At 43.2% G+C, this 19649-nt stretch overlaps 1 protein-coding gene across 1 annotated transcript in view; it reads left to right on the forward strand.

The window, feature by feature from the left end:
* LOC141095455 (ATP-binding cassette sub-family B member 5-like) overlaps positions 1-19449 on the forward strand; it is a 184396-nt gene extending 164947 nt beyond the window's left edge. Inside the window, exons 24-28 of the mRNA XM_073581462.1 lie at positions 10523-10679; positions 11362-11559; positions 15948-16154; positions 16361-16507; positions 18901-19449. Of these exons, the coding sequence (XP_073437563.1) occupies positions 10523-10679; positions 11362-11559; positions 15948-16154; positions 16361-16507; positions 18901-19098 (907 nt within the window). The 3' untranslated portion in view covers positions 19099-19449. The remainder of the gene's footprint in view (positions 1-10522; positions 10680-11361; positions 11560-15947; positions 16155-16360; positions 16508-18900) is intronic.
* Positions 19450-19649: the final 200 nt, after the last annotated feature.

Genomic DNA, 19649 nt, shown 5'->3' on the forward strand with positions numbered 1-19649 from the left:
ACGTGTGCGCTCGATGTGCGCACAAAAATACAATTACAGTTTATGTGGTCGCTGACGAGCGCTTGGCACCGCGCACGTCAGCGCCTTGTGCACGCACGCGATTTGAGTAAACAATGTCTAGACACTTGTCTAGAACCCCCCTAAACAAGCAACATTGTTTTGGAGCAGTGTACATAAAAGAAGGTGTCTTCAGGGTCAGACAATTACTCTACATACAGCCTTGCAGAGACCAGACAAGCACCTCCAAGAGCCTTCCACCTGTGGACTCAAGCTTCAGGAGCCAAAATGTGAGTATTCTTAAAAATAATGTCTGTGTGTCCTGTACAATGTATTATGTACTAATGTATTTTTTGTTTTCTTTTCAGCATATCTTCTTCTGGATCGGTCTATTCGCCATCTCGGCAAGAACTGGCCCAAGCTGATCGTGAGGTGAGAGTCTTGCTGCCTTTTGGTAAGTATAGCTTCCTCTAGAAATGTGTTTTAATTTTTTCTTTCTTTACAGACATCAGACACGGGCAGTGAAGATGGAGTGCGGGAGCGGTCTGTGCGGCAGCGGTCTGAGCGGGAGCGGTCTGAGGATTCTGAGCGGGAGCAGCGTAGTCAAGTTGTGGCGAGGAGAAGCAATGTGAGTATATATTTTTTTTTTTCTGTCTTTCTTTCTTTTGCTTCTTTTCTGTTTCTTTTTGTATCTTTTCCATACTTCTAAACATTCTATATATTTTTTTCTAGGTTCCAAAGCGGGATGACGAAGTCTACATAGACAACGAGCACCTCATCCACCTCGTTGAGGAGCGCATCCCGTTGTGGGACAGCCATGACCAGCAGTACAAAGACACAGTGGTGACCCGGCAGCTCTGGAATGAGGTGGCCGCAGCGCTGATGGATGGCTGGGACAGCACCTCTGCAGCTTCCAAAAGGCCGTTCAGTAAGTATAAAGATGCTCTGTGATACAGCATTTATTTTTTGACCTGATGGTGCTGATGTGTTTTTTGCAAGATATATTCTTGCATTAAACTCACCAATGTCTGGTGGAAAACTGTGATTGATTTGTGTCTTCAACTGCTGCATTGTTTTGTGGACCTGAAGGTGGTGGTGTTTTTTTGGCAAGATATATTCTTGCATGAAAAGCACCAATGCCTTGTTGAAAACTGTGATTGATTTGTGTCTTCAACTGCTGCATTGATTTGTGGACCTGATGGTGCTGATGTGTTTTTTGCAAGATATATTCTTGCATTAAACACACCAATGCCTTGTTGAGAACTGTGATTGATTTGTGTCTTCAACTGCTGCATTGTTTTGTGGACCTGAAGGTGGTGGTGTTTTGGCAAGATATATTCTTGCATGAAAAGCACCAATGCCTTGTTGAAAACTGTGATTGATTTGTGTCTTCAACTGCTGCATTGATTTGTGGACCTGATGGTGCTGATGTGTTTTTTGCAAGATATATTCTTGCATTAAACACACCAATGCCTTGTTGAGAACTGTGATTGATTTGTGTCTTCAACTGCTGCATTGATTTGTGGACCTGATGGTGCTGATGTGTTTTTTGCAAGATATATTCTTGCATTAAACACACCAATGCCTTGTTGAGAACTGTGATGGATTTGTGTCTTCAACTGCTGCATTGTTTTGTGGACCTGATGGTGCTGATGTGTTTTTTGCAAGATATATTCTTGCATTAAACACACCAATGCCTGGTGGAAAACTGTGATTGATTTGTGCCTTCAACTGCTGCATTGTTTTGTGGACCTGACGGTGGTGGTGTTTTATTGGTGCTGCAGCAGTGACTGTTTTCAAAGTTCAATAAGGTGTGTGTGGTGAGAATGACGTTAAAGTAGTGCATTTTTAATTTTTTTTTTTTTTTTTTTTACCAACAGTGCAAAAAATCCGCACACGTTGGCGCTCGATGAAGGACCGCTTCAACACTGATGTTCGTGCTGAGGGACAGGTTCGGAGTGGTTCTGCAGCAAGGCGCAGAAGAAAGTACTGCTATCATCGTGAGTTGGCTTTCCTGAGACCGGTCCTTGCCAGCAGAGCGTAAGTTGTTTTTTTTGGGGGGTTTGTTATTACTATGTGCTTTTCTATTCCACAGGTGATGCTTCTTGTACATTAATGATACTCATGTTTTCCCTTTCTTTCCACAGCACTTGGAGCAGCACCCTGCAACCTGACCCTGTCCCGGGAGCGGTTCTTCATCGATCGACCTCGGACCCGTCCCAGCCATCCGACAGCCAGGAAGCATCTTGCAGGTCAGCAACACAGACAGCTGGTGACCAGGAAGCTGGTCCATCAGGTGTTCCCCTGTCACTGGTCTCTGTCACTGGTTATGCGGGCACTACCCGCCAGCGGCAGAGGGCCTTGGACAGGAATGTCATGCCCGAGTTCATGCACTTGAGCGAGGCCTTTAAGGCCAGCCTCAAGGCGCTGGCCGCCAGAACGGAAAGCGGTTTTTCCCTGATGGAGCGTGGTTTTAACCACTTGGAACGTGGTTTTAACCACATGGAACACCGCTTCCACTCTGTCAAGCAGCGCCTTGACCGTCTGGAGGCCGACCTCAACAGGCCAGCGCACCATTTTTTCATTCAAATTGAACAGGGCATGGCGGAACACTTTAGTCCTGAGCAACAGCTGAGTGTGTTACAGGCCTGCAACACTGCTTACTTGCAGGCTATGCAGCAGAATCGGTATGTTCAGCAGTCAGTGGTGTCATTTCCAACAGTTCCACCACTGACTCGCTTAACCACACTACCGACTTCTGCTACATACCACTGCACGGCCACCTGCATTCCCAGCGAAGCCGGACATCACTACACCACCTCAAGTCTGAGTGCTGCTGGACACTCCTCCGCCACCACCACTATGGCAAGCGCTGCTCCTGTATGGAGCACCAACACCGCCACAGCACCACCAGCTTGGAGTCAAACCACCACAGAACCTGCTTGGGCCACCGACACCACCAGTCAACACCAAAGAAGCACTGCCAGCACTCCTCAGCAAAGGAGCACCGCCACCACTCCGCAGCAACAGAGCACCGCCAGCACTCCGCAGCAAAGGAGCACCGCCACCACTCCGCAGCAACAGAGCACCGCCAGCACTCCGCAGCAAAGGAGCACCACCACCACTCATCAGCAAAGGAGCACCACCACCACTCATCAGCAAAGGAGCACCACCAGCACTCCGCAGCAAAGGGGCACCACCACCACTCCTCATGTCAACATAACCGCCACCAATTCTCCTCCTCTGAGTCTCCCAAGAACTTTTGATGAGATCCCAGACAGGCAGCCTCCTGCTCAGAGCACCGACCCAAATTTCTCTCCTTCTAGGAGCACCGCCACTTCTAGCAGCACCGCCACAGCCACCACAGAGCAGCAAAGGGGTGATCCGCATTCCCTATTTTACAGGCAACGCCACAGTCCACCGTCACCAGGCGGTCAACAAAAGTAAGGTGGTCACAGGCTGCAAGTCGGTCCGGGCAGGATATTTCTGCACCAAAGAAGAAGAAAAAAAAAACTTTGTTTGTCCATCCACCGTCTCCTCCTAATGTGTCTCAAGCTGGCTCAATGTCCATTCCAGAGCTCCCTTCCCCCAGTACTCTTGTCGCCCCTTCTACTAGAACCCCTTCCTCTACCTCCAGTCGTTCCTCGTCTCTCCATACACCCAAAGTCTCCCATTCTTCCTCCAAACGTCATTCCTAATAAAGTTTTTTTTGGCTCTTTTTTGTTACAAAATAAATGTGCACTTGTGCTTTCAAACAATTTGGAATGGTTACTGTGTCTATCGCCGACTACACACACTGCGCCGTACACTTAGCGTTTTTGCAACAACATATATCTCCATTACTGTTTCTTGTGTGAGACATGTTTATTCTGTCAGTCTTGGAGATATGTGTTGTCAACAAACCAAATCTACATGACTTGTCTTTTCAACAACAGTCTCTACATTCTAGAAATATTGCACACACTCGATCCAGCAGGATTTACCAACTCCAGGCCTCAAGGTCCAAGAAAAGATCATGTTGTATGGAATTCTCTGTTTGAAAATTTTTTAGCAACTATGGATTTCATTACAACATGATCAGTTGTTGAACCTTGTGGCATGGAGTTGGGGAACCCTGCTGGATCTAGTGTGTTCAATATTACTAGAATGTAGAGACTGCTGTGGAAAAGACAAGTCATATAGGTATAATCTACATGACTTTCCTTTTCCAGAACAGTCTCTACATTCTAGGAATATTGCACAGAGTGCATCCAGCAGGGTTCCCCAACTCCAGGCCTCAAGGTCCAACAAAAGATCATGTTGTATGGAATCCTCTGTTTGAAAATTTTTTAGCAACTATGGATTTCATTACAACATGATCAGTTGTTGAACCTTGTGGAGTTGGTGAAGATGTAGATTGGTTTCTTTGACAAAACATATCTCCAAGACTGACAAAAGAAACGTCAGTAATCGAGATATCTGGTGTATTGCAAACTGAATAGAGTTGGTTTCCCTAACTACAGTATTCAAACCAAACCAACATAGCATGTTTTTAGTAATTACATTGGAGTTCAAAAAAAATTTAAACATGATATGTTGCTTGACATTAGGAGTAAAGTTTTAAAGCCCTTGCTATAGAGGATGGTGTTGAGTGCAAGGTATATCTATTGTTCTCATTTAAAAAATGCAAGGAACTATAGATATACCTTGTAAATAACCACATAATCTATATAGTTACCTACTCTGGAGTATTAGTGAAATCATGATGCACAAAACACAGCATCATAAATTCACTGATACACCTGGCTACTTGCTAATGGTAGAAAAAATAACTCAAAGATGGATGGGAATGAGAAATCCCACAGGTTAAAAAAGATACAACATGAATGATGATAGAATAATAATAATAATAATAATAATAATAATAATAATAAATGGCACATTCTTTTAAAAATAAAAATGCCTTTATTGAAATATTGGCACAACAATTAAGTGCATTAAAATTATATATGTATATATAATAATATAAAATATAATATATTAAAATATACATCCACGTTAGAAATGTGTTTATGGATAATGGAAAAACCAATCCATAACGAAAAGGCTTAATTAATAATCCAGGTACAAAAGTGCATATATATAGTGACACAAGGATAATTACATATATACACTCACTGGCCACTTTATTAGGTACACCATGCTAGTAAGGGGTTGGACCCCCTTTTGCCTTCAGAACTGCCTCAATTCTTCGTGGCAGAGATTCAACAAGGTGCTGGAAGCATTCCTCAGAGATTTTGGACCATATTGACATGATGGCATCACACAGTTGGCGCAGATTTGTCGGCTGCACATCCCTGATGCGAATCTCCCGTTCCACCACATCCCAAAGATGCTCTATTGGATTGAGATCTGGTGACTGAGGAGGCCATTTGAGTACAGTAAACTCATTGTCATGTTCAAGAAACCAATCTGAGATGATTCGAGCTTTATGACATGGCGCATTATCCTGCTGAAAGTAGCCATCAGATGTTGGGTACATTGTGGTCATAAAGGGATGGACATGGTCAGCAACAATACTTAGGTAGGCTGTGGCGTTGCAACGATGCTCAATTGGTACCAAGGGGCCCAAAGAGTGCCCAGAAAAAATTCCCCACACCATGACACCACCACCACCAGCCTGAACCGTTGATACAAGGCAGGATGGATCCATGCTTTCATGTTGTTTACGCCAAATTCTGACCCTACCATCCGAATGTCGCAGCAGAAATCGAGACTCATCAGACCAGGCAACGTTTTTCCAATCTTCTACTGTCCAATTTCGATGAGCTTGTGCAAATTGTAGCCTCAGTTTCCTGTTCTTAGCTGAGAGGAGTGGTACCCAGTGTGGTCTTCTGCTGCTGTAGCCCATCTGCCTCAAAGTTCGACGCACTGTGCGTTCAGAGATGCTCTTCTGCCTACCTTGGTTGTAACGGGTGGCAATTTGAGTCACTGTTGCCTTTCTATCAGCTCGAACCAGTCTGCCCATTCTCCTCTGACCTCTGGCATCAACATGGCATTTCCGGCCACAGAACTGCCGCTCACTGGATTTTTTTTCTTTTTCGGACCATTCTCTGTAAACCCTAGAGATGGTTGTGCGTGAAAATCCCAGTAGATCAGCAGTTTCTGAAATTCTCAGACCAGCCCTTCTGGCACCAACAATCATGCCACGTTCAAAGGCACTCAAATCACCTTTCTTCCCCATACTGATGCTCGGTTTGAACTGCAGGAGATTGTCTTGACCATGTCTACATGCCTAAATGCACTGAGTTGCCGCTATGTGATTGGCTGATTAGAAATTAAGTCTTAACACACAGTTGGACAGGTGTACCTAATAAAGTGGCCAGTGAGTGTATTTAATAAATGTGCCCAAAGTGCAAAGGTGCAGCTGTGCAAGGAATTCAAATCGCCCTGAGGCGTGTGCAACTAAACACAAAATGCAAAATGTTGTGAGTTCATTTTCCCCTTTACCACTGAGGCCCGATGAACTCTCTCTTCTAGTAAAGAAAGATAGTGAGCCTGATTATCAGGCATCTGGGTCTAATGATGATGATTGGCTGAGTGGAGTTTCTGACTGGATATAAGGCTGTCCACGCCCGTCTGCTCTGCGGGTGATTTCTCTGTGGATCCTTGGATACCAGTCTGAATTCCTGCTCTCCAAAAGCTAAGTTTTCTGCTCTGCCGTTTGCATTTGTACGTTGTTTTTGTTTTGCTGGATTTCTGTCATTCCCTGCTGGGGTGATCTGAATTCCTTTAGCTCTGTCTTCAGAAAATACCTGAGTGCTGATATAGTTTTTGAAGCCTAGCTGCTTCAGGGCTTTTTTCCATATCAGCCTGTTGGCTTATGTCTTTTCAGGGTTTTTGCAGATTGCAGACAGCAGCTGTACTATCCTGTCCTATTTTAGTGAGTTTGGGCCCCATTGTTTGCTCAGCCTATCTTTCCATCTGTGTGTGTGTTTTTTCATCTTGCTTCACCGTCATTATATGTTGGGGGCTGCCTTTTACTTTGGGGTCTGCTCTGGGGCAGTTTAGTTTTCCTTTTCTGTCTTTAGGCTATTTAGTTTCTCCGGCTGTGATCGAGGGGTCTAGGGCACCGTAGGAACCCCCCACGGCTACTGCTAGTTGTGTTGTTAGGTTCAGGGGTCTGCAATCTGATAGTTGCCAACTTCTCCGGTTTTCTGGACTTAGCTGCTATTTTTGTGTCTGCCTCCTACGGTGACTCATTCATAACAGTAAAATACCTGTAAGCCAATTAACGCTATGTGAGTTGTATAAAACGCGTCCCTCACATAGCGTTAATTGGCTTACAGGTATTTTACATTTTGTGTTTAGTTGCACACGCCTCAGGGCGATTTGAATTCCTTGCACAGCTGCACCTTTGCACTTTGGGCACATTTATTAAATATATATGTAATTATCCTTGTGTCACTATATATATGCACTTTTGTACCTGGATTATTAATTAAGCCTTTTCGTTATGGATTGGTTTTTCCATTATCCATAAACACATTTCTAACGTGGTTGTATATTTTAATATATTATATTTTATTTTATTATATATATACATATATAATTTTAATGCACTTAATTGTTGTGCCAATATTTCAATAAAGGCATTTTTATTTTTAAAAGATTGTGCCATTTATTATTATTATTCTATCATCATTCATGTTGTATCTTTTTTAACCTGTGGGATTTCTCATTCCCATCCATCTTTGAGTTATTTTTTCTATCTATACCGGATGGTCTGCCATCCCTTGTTTGGGGGATTGGTTCAACCACACTTTTCTATATCTATTTATACTACCATATATATTAATGAGATTATTATATTATATATAAATATATCGTGTGTTTGTATCCTTTTCCCCTGTTTATTCTTACTTGCTAATGGTATTGGCAGTGTAAAACAGAGAATGCAGTCAGTACAGGTATCAAAACAATTTTTTTTTATTAACATACAAACCACATGCAAGACAAATTTTTTTAAACCATTTGTTCTTGCCATTCCACCCGTCCTACATCTGAGTTGAAGTAGGCCGCAAATTGGTCCCTCATTTGGCCAACTTCAACAGATGACCTGAGAGGGTGCTGTGTAAATTCAGGCAATGGATTAGGATCAACATCATCAAGATCAAAGTTCGGATGCTCTCGAGGAAGTACAAAGTTATGTAGAACAACACAGGCCTTGACCACCTCATCCACTGTTTCCAGTTTCAGATTTATAGCTGTGCCAAGAATGCGCCATCTAGATACAAGTGTACCGAAGGCACACTCTACTGTTCTCGTGGCCCTGGTCAGCCTGTAATTGAAAATTCTTTTTTGTTGGTCCAAGTCCCGGCTGGAGTAGGGTTTGAGGAGGTGTTGGCACATCTGGAACGCTTCATCACCAACCATTACAAATGGCTGTGGCGGACCTTCGGTGTTGGGAAGAGGCCGTGACATGGGGAAATTGAAGTTGTTGCCATACAACTTCCTGCCCATGTCTGATGTCTTAAAAGCGTGGGAGTCATTACCACGGCCAAATGCCCCAATGTCCACTGCAATAAACGTACAGTCTGCATCGGCAATGGCCATCAGTACAGTTGAAAAGTACTTTTTGCAGTTAAAGAACTCAGAGCTTGTTCTTTTGGGCTTGATAATCCTGATGTGTTTCCCATCCACCGCTCCCAAACAGTTAGGGAAATTGCATACAGTCCAGAATCTTTCAGCAATGTCCAACCACTCTTCTGCGGTTGGCATGGGCATGAATTCGGGACAGAGAACGTTCCAGAGAGCCCGGCAGGTGTCCGCTACAATTCCAGACAACGTGGAGATTCCAATCCGGTACTGGAAGTGCAGTGAGGAGAGGGTCTGTCCAGTAGCCAGGAATCTGTGACAGAAAGAAAACAACAAAAATTAATATTTGTGTTTATGTAATTTTTTACACACGTTACATTAAAACAACAACAAAAAAAAATCGGCAGCATTTGCTTCAATACATGGCATCCAAAAATTAACGCAGCTTGTAGTTACCGACATGGCAGAACTGTAATTCTGCCAGATTTTGAAGAGTACATGTCACAAGCAAGAAAATTCAGCAGACATTGGTTTAGCAAAACTATGTACCTTAATGTGACCAGGAGCCGTTCCGCAGGAGTAATCGCACGCCAGAGCTGCGTGTCCTGTCTCCGGATGACTTCTTTTACCCGAACAAGCAAATAGTGAAATGTTTCTTGGGTCATCCAGATATAATCCGTAAATTTGTCCGGGTTTGCCTGGAGCTCGCTGTAGAGGGTGTGGTACGCTCCACGGCTCTCCCGGAGTTCCATAATGGGATGTATCCACATACGCCGCTGCTGCCATCTTCGCTGCCTCTCTCTCTCCCTCTGTTCATGGCAAGCAACGGCATAAGCCTGAGCCGTCCTCATGTCCAGATCCAAGTCAAAGTAAAAGCTCTTCCAGCGCAGATCCATGTTTCTCAAGTCAAATGCAAGCAAATGTGAAGAATTCAGGTGTAAACTGGGTCTATATAAAGAATTTCCATAGACACACCCACTGGTGTCCCATTGGTGGAGTGTGTTGCAAGAATTTTTCAAGGATTTTTTCTCCAGTTAATTGTGCATAAAAAATGCAAACGCATGAAAATTGCTTACAAACGCATAAAAACGCTGCGATTTTTTATTGTTATGAGCACAATAATGCTACAAAATAATGCAGCGTTTACCAGCGTTTGCATGCGCTTTTGACATGCGTTTCATTTGCGCTCCAAACGCAGCGCAAAAAAACGCTAGTGTGAAAGTAGCCTAACTCTTGTAGTTTACCTCGCTACGTGCCAGCAAGCCTCACAATAGACGAGGACAGAGAAGGACTCAAACCTGACTGTATCAACGCCTGCCTACAGAAAGCTATATAGACAGAATGCACAGCCCAAAAAGGGGGAACCACATCCTTGTATGTATGAAGTACAAGAAACTAAAGCAAAATCCAAGAAATAGGCAGGCACATTTCTTCAGTTTTGCTTAAATGTATGTCATCCCAATATTAACTTGTCAAAAAGACTCTAAAACATGTCTGGGAATATACTTAAAGCACCACTCCAGTGTGTTTTTTATTGCAGTACTAGAGTAGTGCTACTAATATAATTTCTTCAGCTCTTCTCGATGTTGTTCCGGTACCATGGTGCTTTCTTGTGAGTGCAACTTCTTAGTGACCGGAAGTCAAAGGTAACGGTCAAAAACCCTCAATTCAAGTCTATGAGAGCCAGAACAACAGTCTCATAGACCTGCATTGAAAAGTGACCTCCGGGTCACTTCAGCAAACACTGGTGTGATCTGACAGGTCACAAACTGCGGGAGACCAACAGGAGTGGCACCGATAATAGATGAAGATGGTTAAGCATACGATTTGGGGCAGGGAACTTACGTTAGTTGCACCACTCCAGAGTAAAAAATACTGGATTGGTGCTATGAATATTACAACATACAGTCGAACCCTTAATACTTTGTTGTTTTGTCTTTTCGAACAGTGTATTCCTCATTTTAACCTATGGAGCTGTCTCAGTAGGACAAACATTATCGTTTGCTCCTGACTATGCCAAAGCCAAATCTGCAGCCTCCCATCTTTTCGCTTTGTTTAATAAAGAACCATCTATTGACAGCTACAGTTTACAAGGACAAAAACCAGTAAGCATTTATTAGAGAATAAATTACATGATTGCATTTGATTGTTTGCTTGTTATCTATCTGATGAGAAAAGCTAGTGATAAACTGTAAGCTAGTCCAGCTAAAAATATGTGAATTTTTCATTATTGCTTTTACACCTGTTTTTTGGTTGATTTTCTTTTTATTTTGTGCTTTTTGTTTGCATCATATTAATCTTGCCATTTTTGCCTTTTTTAGTCAATTTTACATTAGGATTTTAATTGTTTTTACCTGATTCGTTATTTGTAACTTTTCGAAAAGACACAAAACATGTTGCAAATGTGCTCCAGTCTCCATTTCTGGGGTGATTTACTGTACACCTGAAACTTTAGTTGAATTTTTTCAACATTTTAGAGGAGCATGCGAGGTAAAGACAAAAATAAAAAGCATTTTTTATTTTGCACAAAATTCATGAACCATCCATGAACATTTTTTTATGAATTTGGTACAGAAAATGTCAGCAAATACAACAGGACAAACAAAGAAAAGAAATAAAAGAAAATCACAAATGACAAATTGAGCCCATAGTCTCTTGCCGGTTTTTGAAAGTATTCATGCTGTGAAAAGTTGCAGGCTGATTCATGCTGCTTGTGGTTTGAGCATCATGAATCTATTGACAGGTTCCCTTTAAGGTATTTGTCTCTTTCTTTTTTACTCACTTTAGGATAATTTGTTAGGAAATTTAGAGCTGCAACAGATATTGTTCCATTATCCATCTCGTCCGGATGTGCCTGTACTACAAGATCTATCTGTTACTATACGCAGTGGGCAAACTGTGGCATTTGTGGGCAGCAGTGGATGTGGGAAAAGCACATCTGTCCAACTCTTGCAGAGGTTCTATGACCCTTGTCAAGGAGCTGTGGTAAGATTATTTTGCAAAAAAATCTACATCATAAGATACAAAGTTAAAGTAGTCAAATATGCTGGATTTTTATGTTTAAGAGATAATGTCTGATTTTTTTAAGGATTTTTCGACGAAGTACAAATATGATGAACGGATGGGATAGCTGGGATAAACGCCAATCTCAGGAACTGGGGTTCCAAAGTTAAAGGGGTTATACAGAACTATTTTTTTTCTTACTATGGACCTAAAAACTAACAAGCAGGTAGTTGATAACTTCCTGCCCTGCCCGGCGTGGGCACAGTGTGGTCACTGACCGCTCCTGCTTGTGATTCAGCTGCTCAGCATCAACACAGTAGGTTTTCTTTTTCCAGGGTGCCCTGTTGATAGAGTGTGACTGTCGACATCATGCTAATTGACAGCCGGCTCCCTGTAGTTAGGCAGCATGACATAGGCAGTCATGCCCCATCAATAAAGCAGAGTGAAAGAAAAGCTGTTGTTCTGTCGATGTAACATCAACAAAAGCTGCTGAATTTCTGACAGGAGCGGTCCGTGACTGCTCTGGGCTGGCAGAGATCGGCGCCGGACAAAACATTGCAGGTAGGTAGCAAATACCTGGCTCTTAGCTTTTAGGCACATAGTAAAAACCCTTTAATACACATGCATGACCTTATTATCTTTATTCATAGTTTATGGGTATGGTGGTCCCACTTGTGCACAACCACTCGCAATTGACCCATGGAAGTACAGAAGGGACTTTGGGATCTTCATTTTAAAAAATGGTAGAGTGGAGGCACCAACAATGAGATCCACAGTAATCACCTATCATTATTATTATTATTTATTATTATAGCGCCATTTATTCCATGGCGCTTTACATGTGAGGAGGGGTATACATAATACATACAAGTACAGTAATCTTAAACAATACAAGTCATGACTGGTACAGGATGAGAGAGGACCCTGCCCGCGAGGGCTCACAATCTACAACGGGATGGGTGAGGATACAGTAGGCTAGGGTTGAGCTGGTCGTGCAGCGGTTTGGTGGATCGGTGGTTACTGCAAGTTGTAGGCTTGTCGGAAGAGGTAGGTCTTCAAGTTCTTTTTGAAGGTTTCCATGGTAGGCGAGAGTCTGATATGTTGTGGTAGAGAGTTCCAGAGTAGGGGAGATGCGCGGGAGAAATCTTGTATGCGATTGTGGGAAGAGGAGATAAGAGGGGAGTACAGAAGGAGATGTTGTGAGGATCGGAGGTTTTGTGCAGGTATGTACCGGGTGACTAGGTCACAGTTGTATGGAGGACTCAGGTTGTGGATGGCTTTGTATGTCATGGTTAGGGTTTTGAACTGGAGTCTTGGGGTAATGGGGAGCCAGTGCAGGGATTGACAGAGGGGAGAGGCCGGGGAATAGCGGGGGACAGGTGGATAAGACGGGCAGCAGAGTTAAGAATAGATTGGAGGAGTGCAAGAGTGTTAGAGGGGAGGCAACAGAGCAGAAGGTTGCAGTAGTCAAGGCAGGAGATGATGAGGGCATGGACTAGGGTTTTTGCAGATTCGTGGTTGAGGAATGTACGGATCCGTGAAATATTTTTGAGTTGAAGTCAGCAGGAAGTGGAAAGGGCTTGGATATGTGGTTTGAAAGAGAGATCAGTGTCAAGGATAACCCCAAGGCAGCGAGCTTGTGGGACTGGAGAGAATGGGCAGCCGTTTACTTTAATGGATAGGTCCGTTGGGGGGTCACGTGAGATGGGCGAAAGATGATTAATTCTGTTTTGTCCATATTAAGTTTTAGAAATCTAGTGGAGAAGAAGGATGAAATAGCAGACAGACATTGAGGGATTCTGTTTAGTAGGGAGGTGATATCTGATCCAGAGATGTAGATCTGTGTGTCATCAGCATAGAGGTGATACTGAAAGCCATGATTCTATGAGCTGTCCGAGGCCGAAGTTGTAAACGGAGAAGAGCAGGGGCCCTAGGACTGAACCTTGTGGGACTCCGACAGATAGGGGGCGCGGTGAGGAGGTGGTGTGTGAATGGGAGACGCTGAATGTCCGGTCTGCTAGGTATGACGCAATCCAAGATAGGGCCAAGTCTGTGATACCAAGAGATGAGAGGGTCTGTAGTAATAGGGAATGGTCCACTGTGTCAAAGGCAGAGGACAGGTCAAGGAGGAGGAGGACAGAGTAGTGTCGCTTCACCTTGGCGGCTAGTAGGTCATTGGTGACCTTAGTTAGGGCAGTTTCAGTGGAGTGGTGTGGCCGGAAGCTGGATTGCAAGTGGTCAAGGAGGGAGCAAGAAGAGAGGTGGGAGGATAGTTCAAGATGGACATGTTGTTCCAGTAGTTTTGAGGCATAGGGGAGAAGTGATATAGGGCGATAGCTAGATACAGAGGATGGGTCAAGAGAGGGCTTTTTGAGGATAGGTGTGATTGAGGCATGTTTAAGGCTTGAGGGGAAAGCACCAGTTGTTAGTGATAGGTTGAAGAGAAGGGTTAGGGTTGGGATGAAGACTGTGGTGAGGTTTTGGATGAAGTGGGATGGGATCGGGTCAAGTGCACAGGTAGTGAGATGTGATCTTGAGAGTAGAGTGGAGAGTCGATCTTCTGTAATGGCGGAGAAGTTGGTTTTGGGGGAGGAGGGCAGGGCAGGTAGGAGGAAGGGCACTGGGGGTTGTTAACCAAAACTGTCTCTAATGTTTTCAATCTTCTCCTTGAAAAATGAGGCAAAGTCTTCAGCTGAGATGAGTGGAGAGGGAGGAGGTGCTGGGGGGCGGAGGAGAGAATTGAAGGTGCTGAATAACTGTTAAGGGTTGTGAGACAGGGAGGATATGAGGGATGAGAAGTAGGTTTGTTTTGCTGCAGCAAGTGTGGCCTTGAAAGTAGTGAGGGACTGTTTGAATGTGATGAAGTCCTCATTGGAGTGGGATTTTTTCCATCTCCGCTCAGCAGCCCTGGAAGCCCGCCTCAGTTCTTTGGTCAGACTGGTGTGCCAGGGCTGTCTGTTGATTTTGCGAGCTTTGGTATGTTTGAGAGGGGGCAACTGATTCCAAAGCTACAGCTATTGTGGTGTTATATAGAGCGGCAGCAGCATCCGCATTGTGTAGGGAACTTATGTCTGTAAGAGGGAGGAAGGATTCAGACAGTGAGTGTAGATCGAGGTTTTGAAGATTTCTGCGAGGGTGTGCGAGTTTTTGAGGTGGGGATTGTGGACCTGTGGAGGAGAGGGAAGAGAATGTAAGTAGGTTGTGGTCAGAGAGAGGAAGAGGGGAGTTAGAGAGGCTAGATAGGAAGCAGAGGCAGGTGACGATGAGGTCTAGTGTGTGGCCATCTTTGTGAGTGGCTGCAGAAGACCATTGAGTGAGGTCGAAGGAGGAAGTGAGAGATAGAAATTTAGTGGCAGCTGTGAGGGAAGTGTCAATGGTGATGTTGAAGTCGCCCAAGATGATAGTGGGGATATCAGTGGAAAGGAAATTAAGTAGCCAGATGGTGAAGTGGTCAAAGAAGGTGGTGGCTGACCCTGGAGGGCGGTATATGACAGCTAGTTGGAGGTTGGAGGGGGAGTAGATTCGCACAGAGTGCACCTCAAAGGAAGGGAGGGTAACAGAGGGCGGCAGTGGGATTGGGGTGAAGGAGCAGTTATCTGACAGGAGAAAACCAACTCCTCCACCATGCTTGCAGCTGGGGCGGGGGGTGTGGGAAAGGTGGAATCCACCATATGAGAGTGCAGCAGGAGAGGCTGTGTCAGAGGAGGTGAGCCAGGTTTCGGTGATGGCGAGGAAGGAAAGTTTGTTAGTAATAAAAAGATCATGGATGAAAGAAAGTTTGTTGCAGACAGAGCGAGCGTTCCACAGAGCTCCTGTTAGTGGGACTGGGGAAGCTGGGGCTGGGCGAATGTGTATAAGGTTGGAGTGGTTACGGAAAGTTGTGATTGGGCGTGGATGGGAGGTAGAAATGACTGTGGGAATGTGGTGAGGAGGACCAGGATTTGGAGAGATATCGCCGGCAGTGAGGAGGAGTAGAGAGAGTGTTAGCAGGTGGGAGCAGGAGAGAGCATGAGGGGGCTGTCTGTGTTTGGAGACAGAGGATTGTATGTTGAGGAACAGATCTGAGGAAGAGGCGAGATGGATTGGAAGGATTGAAGAAGAGATGAACAGTTCCTTGCTTGGTGTAGGGATTAGTGGGGTTAGCAGAAAGTGAAGGATTATAGGGGTCAGAGTGGAGACAAACAAAAACATTGTTTACAGTGACTCTTTCCAGTTACCTTCTGTTCCCTTCTGGTTCAATTCTGGATTAATTCATATTTTCACATGTGGATAGGTGTTAAATCTATTTAGTGGTAATATCACTTTAATCTTTTGATGACTACAAGGCAATCAGGATCTGAATTGTGTGCATCTTCTGTGGATTTTTTTAGTTGCTCGATAACACTAATATAAAAGATTTCAATGTGCAATGGCTTCGATCACAAATTGGAATTGTGTCCCAAGAGCCAATGCTATTTGACTGTAGTATTGCGGAGAACATTGCCTATGGAGACAACACCCGGGAAGTGCCTATGGAGGAAATACAGCGTGCTGCGAAAGCTGCAAATATCCATTCATTCATAGAAGACCTGCCAGAGGTAAAAACCCCAATGACTGTGATCATAATCGTGAAAAATGTTTCTCCTTCAAATGTAATTCTTAATAGGAGCAATTCATGCTTGTGATATATGGACATGTTAGCTGTATTTCATGCTTTTATAAGGGATTCCATGCATGTATCTGTTGTCTCTCATCTGTCATATCACGTCTTCATTACATTTTCCAAAATGCTTGCTATCCATAGAAATATAACACATCGGTTGGAGGTAAAGGCACTCAGCTCTCTGGGGGACAGAAGCAGAGAATCGCTATTGCCCGAGCACTTATCCGCTCTCCAAAAATTCTGCTGCTTGATGAAGCCACCTCAGCGCTGGATAATGAGAGTGAAAAGGTAAAATCTACTTATAATTCCATTCCTTTTTTACAAGTATACAAATAGTACAGGTACTATAAGTATTTATCAGAAGTTATAAAAGTGAACTAAATAAGTTCTCCCATTAAAATTGTTCTCCTCTTAATATATTGCAATCATATTATATAGCACTGTGCACTTACAATTGCTCATTTTGCCTTTCTACCCAGTTAAGTATTCTTTTTTCCATTAGGTCTATGACATCATAAGATTAAACACTGACTAGCTGAATCATTCTATGCTCTATGTAGCAAAAGGAGGTCAATTTTCCCTGTATGAGTCATGAGTCACTGCAAAAGTCCCTTGAAGGGGGAGGAGGGAGCAGATGGGTCAGGAGTTAAAGAGGGGAATTTTTGTGAATGGGTCACCAAGGAGGATGGCAGGAACAAGCTAAGCCACCAGGAAACCAGAGAGGTTGGTAACTAAGCGGATTGCAAACCCATGATCCTATCAACACAACTAGCAGTAGCCGTGGAGCGTTCCTACGATGCCCTAGATGCCTCGGCACAGCTGGAGAGCTAACTAAGCCTAAAGCCAGAAAGATGAAATCTAAACTGCCCCGGAGCAGATCCCCAAAGGAATAGACAGCCCCCCAAAATATATTGTCGGTGAGACCAGATGAGAAACAAACACAGGAAGAGAATAGACTGAGCAAACGATGGGGCCCAAGCTGTCTAGACAGGACAGGAAGAAAAGACACTGTCTGCAATCATACAAAAAACCCTAAAAAAAATCCAATACATCTGATATACAAAAAACCTGGCCACACGACCTCACCCCCGCTAGATCAACACTCTGGTGTGAACTGGAAGCAAAGCAAAAGATACTGATATAACAGGGGACTGAACAAACTGACACAAGCTGTAACATATGGAGGGGGGCCCAGTGCTGCCCCCAGCAGGGAGTACTCTGAAACCTTGCAACAAAGCAGAAAGCAAAAAAAAGGCACAACCAGATTAGATGCAAAGGATTAGCAAAAGAATCACTTAACTGAACCATGCAGATCAGGCAGGAGGCAAAAAAACTCCAAATGCACAAGGAGGAAATCACCAGCAATCACTAAGGGAAGCCTGCTCAATTATATGCTCCCAGCCAGTAATCCCAGGTTCCCAATTATCGTCGCCAGGTGGCAAACTTCCATCAACCTGGCCAGCTCCACTACTTCCAGTTACCACCAGAGGGAGCTCCAACTCAGAAGTCAGAGCAAGGGATTTCACAACAGGGAATGGTAAATGCAGGGACAAGAGATTTTTTCGTTTCAACATAGAGCAGAGAAGAGAAAAGAATTTGCTGAGTAGAAAGGCAAAATGAGAAATTCTAAAAACACAGTGCTGTATAATATAATGATTGCAATATATTAAGAGGATAAAAATTTTGATAGGTGGAGTGCTTCATTAATATAGAAGATTGTATGTGGCGAAGGCCTGCCTGGAAATTAGTGGACCATCTGGGTTGACAATGGACTTGATATAGGTTGCTCTTGGGTTTACCGTCAAAGGGATTCTCTGGATTGAATTGTGGACTCGTCAGTTCACCTCCACTAGTTGGACAAAGCAACTTGTAGATGGGCAGAAGACTTCAATTTACAGTACAGGGTAGTAGAAAACACAAATATAGTATTTATACTGGCATGGGTCAAGGAAGGCAGAGTTCAATCAGAGATGACAGACAGGAAGATTTTAGGGAAGGCAGGGATGTATAAAGACGAGGTAAAGATCAAGCCAAATATGAAAATGCTATGTTCAGGGATGTTTAGAACTTTGTTGTTCAGGTCCAGAGCAATGGAGGAGGATCCCTTATAAAAAAAACTATGTGTTAGATTTTATCATAAGTGTGTCATCATGGTTTTCCCATATGGATAAATAAATGACAAAACTTCTGTCTATTACAATGTAAGCCACAAGCACCACACAGAGTGCACACTGCTGCCATCCGAGTGCTGTACACGATTTTCACAGACCCATGGATTGTGCTGGTACCTTTCAACCATGATATCGGAAAAAACAGAAAGATCTCCGTTATTTTTGCTTGGACAAACAGTCAGCAAAAAAAAAAAAAGTGGACATGTTAACAGTCCCATAGATTATAATGGTACGAGTTCTATCTGTGAATAATACGCAGAGAACATATAAGCCTGTGTTCACAATGTCACTTTTACGTTGTTGTGCAATATGTTCACTTTTTGCGGTGTTTTTGCAGCACTTTATCAGGTGGGATCCAGGTGGAATCCACCTGAAAAAGACGTATCAATATTCAGTGCCTTTTAAGTGGATTTTTCAGCCCAAAGAAATCCTAATATGAACATATCCTTACTGTTGTTTCTTATTACGGTAATTCTATTAATTAAAACCAAAATTTGCTCTTGTATTCAGATTGTACAAAAGGCACTTGATCAAGCCAGGAAAGGAAGGACTTGCATCATGATCGCACACAGGCTATCTACAGTCCAGAATGCAGATGTTATCATTGTCATGAAGAATGGAAGAGTAATAGAAATAGGAACTCACCAGGAGCTTCTCACTAAGCGAGGGGCATATTTCCAACTAGTAAATGCGCAAGCTATAATTTAGATGAAATGCTCTGAACTGCTGAAAAACAACATAAATCTGAAGCCTTAAAACCTAAAAGTTTGCTTAGATGCTGCTAGAAGAACGCCAATGGGCATTCCAAATAAAAACTTTTTATTTAAGCTTTACGTAACTCCTCTATGTAACATATGATAAGTGGACTATAGGTAGATTTTCCAAGGTATGCACTAATAAACAAGCCACATTTATTATTATTTTTTTATCTAATGCTTAGAATTGAAGAACATAATGTTATACGTGTTATTTTTGTACTATTTTGCCTTATACTTGCCTGCTCAAAATGTTAATTGCATTAAATTATATTTACAAAAATAAAAATAACATGAACATGCATTCTTGTGATTAGATATGAGCAAATGGTAAAAAATACTTTTTTGTTAAACAGAAAACTCCGATTTCAACCACACCAACATGAAAATACAACACACGCCTTTCTGCATGCATTTTCCATATTGTTTTTGTAAATCTTTAAAGACAAAAATGTCTCAAAAACTTTATATATATACTGTATATTGGATATGTAAATATGCATG

This window comes from Dendrobates tinctorius, unplaced genomic scaffold (genome assembly GCF_039654945.1).
Source record: "Dendrobates tinctorius isolate UK_male_01 unplaced genomic scaffold, ASM3965494v1 ptg000070l, whole genome shotgun sequence".
Taxonomy (NCBI): Eukaryota; Metazoa; Chordata; class Amphibia; order Anura; family Dendrobatidae; genus Dendrobates; species Dendrobates tinctorius.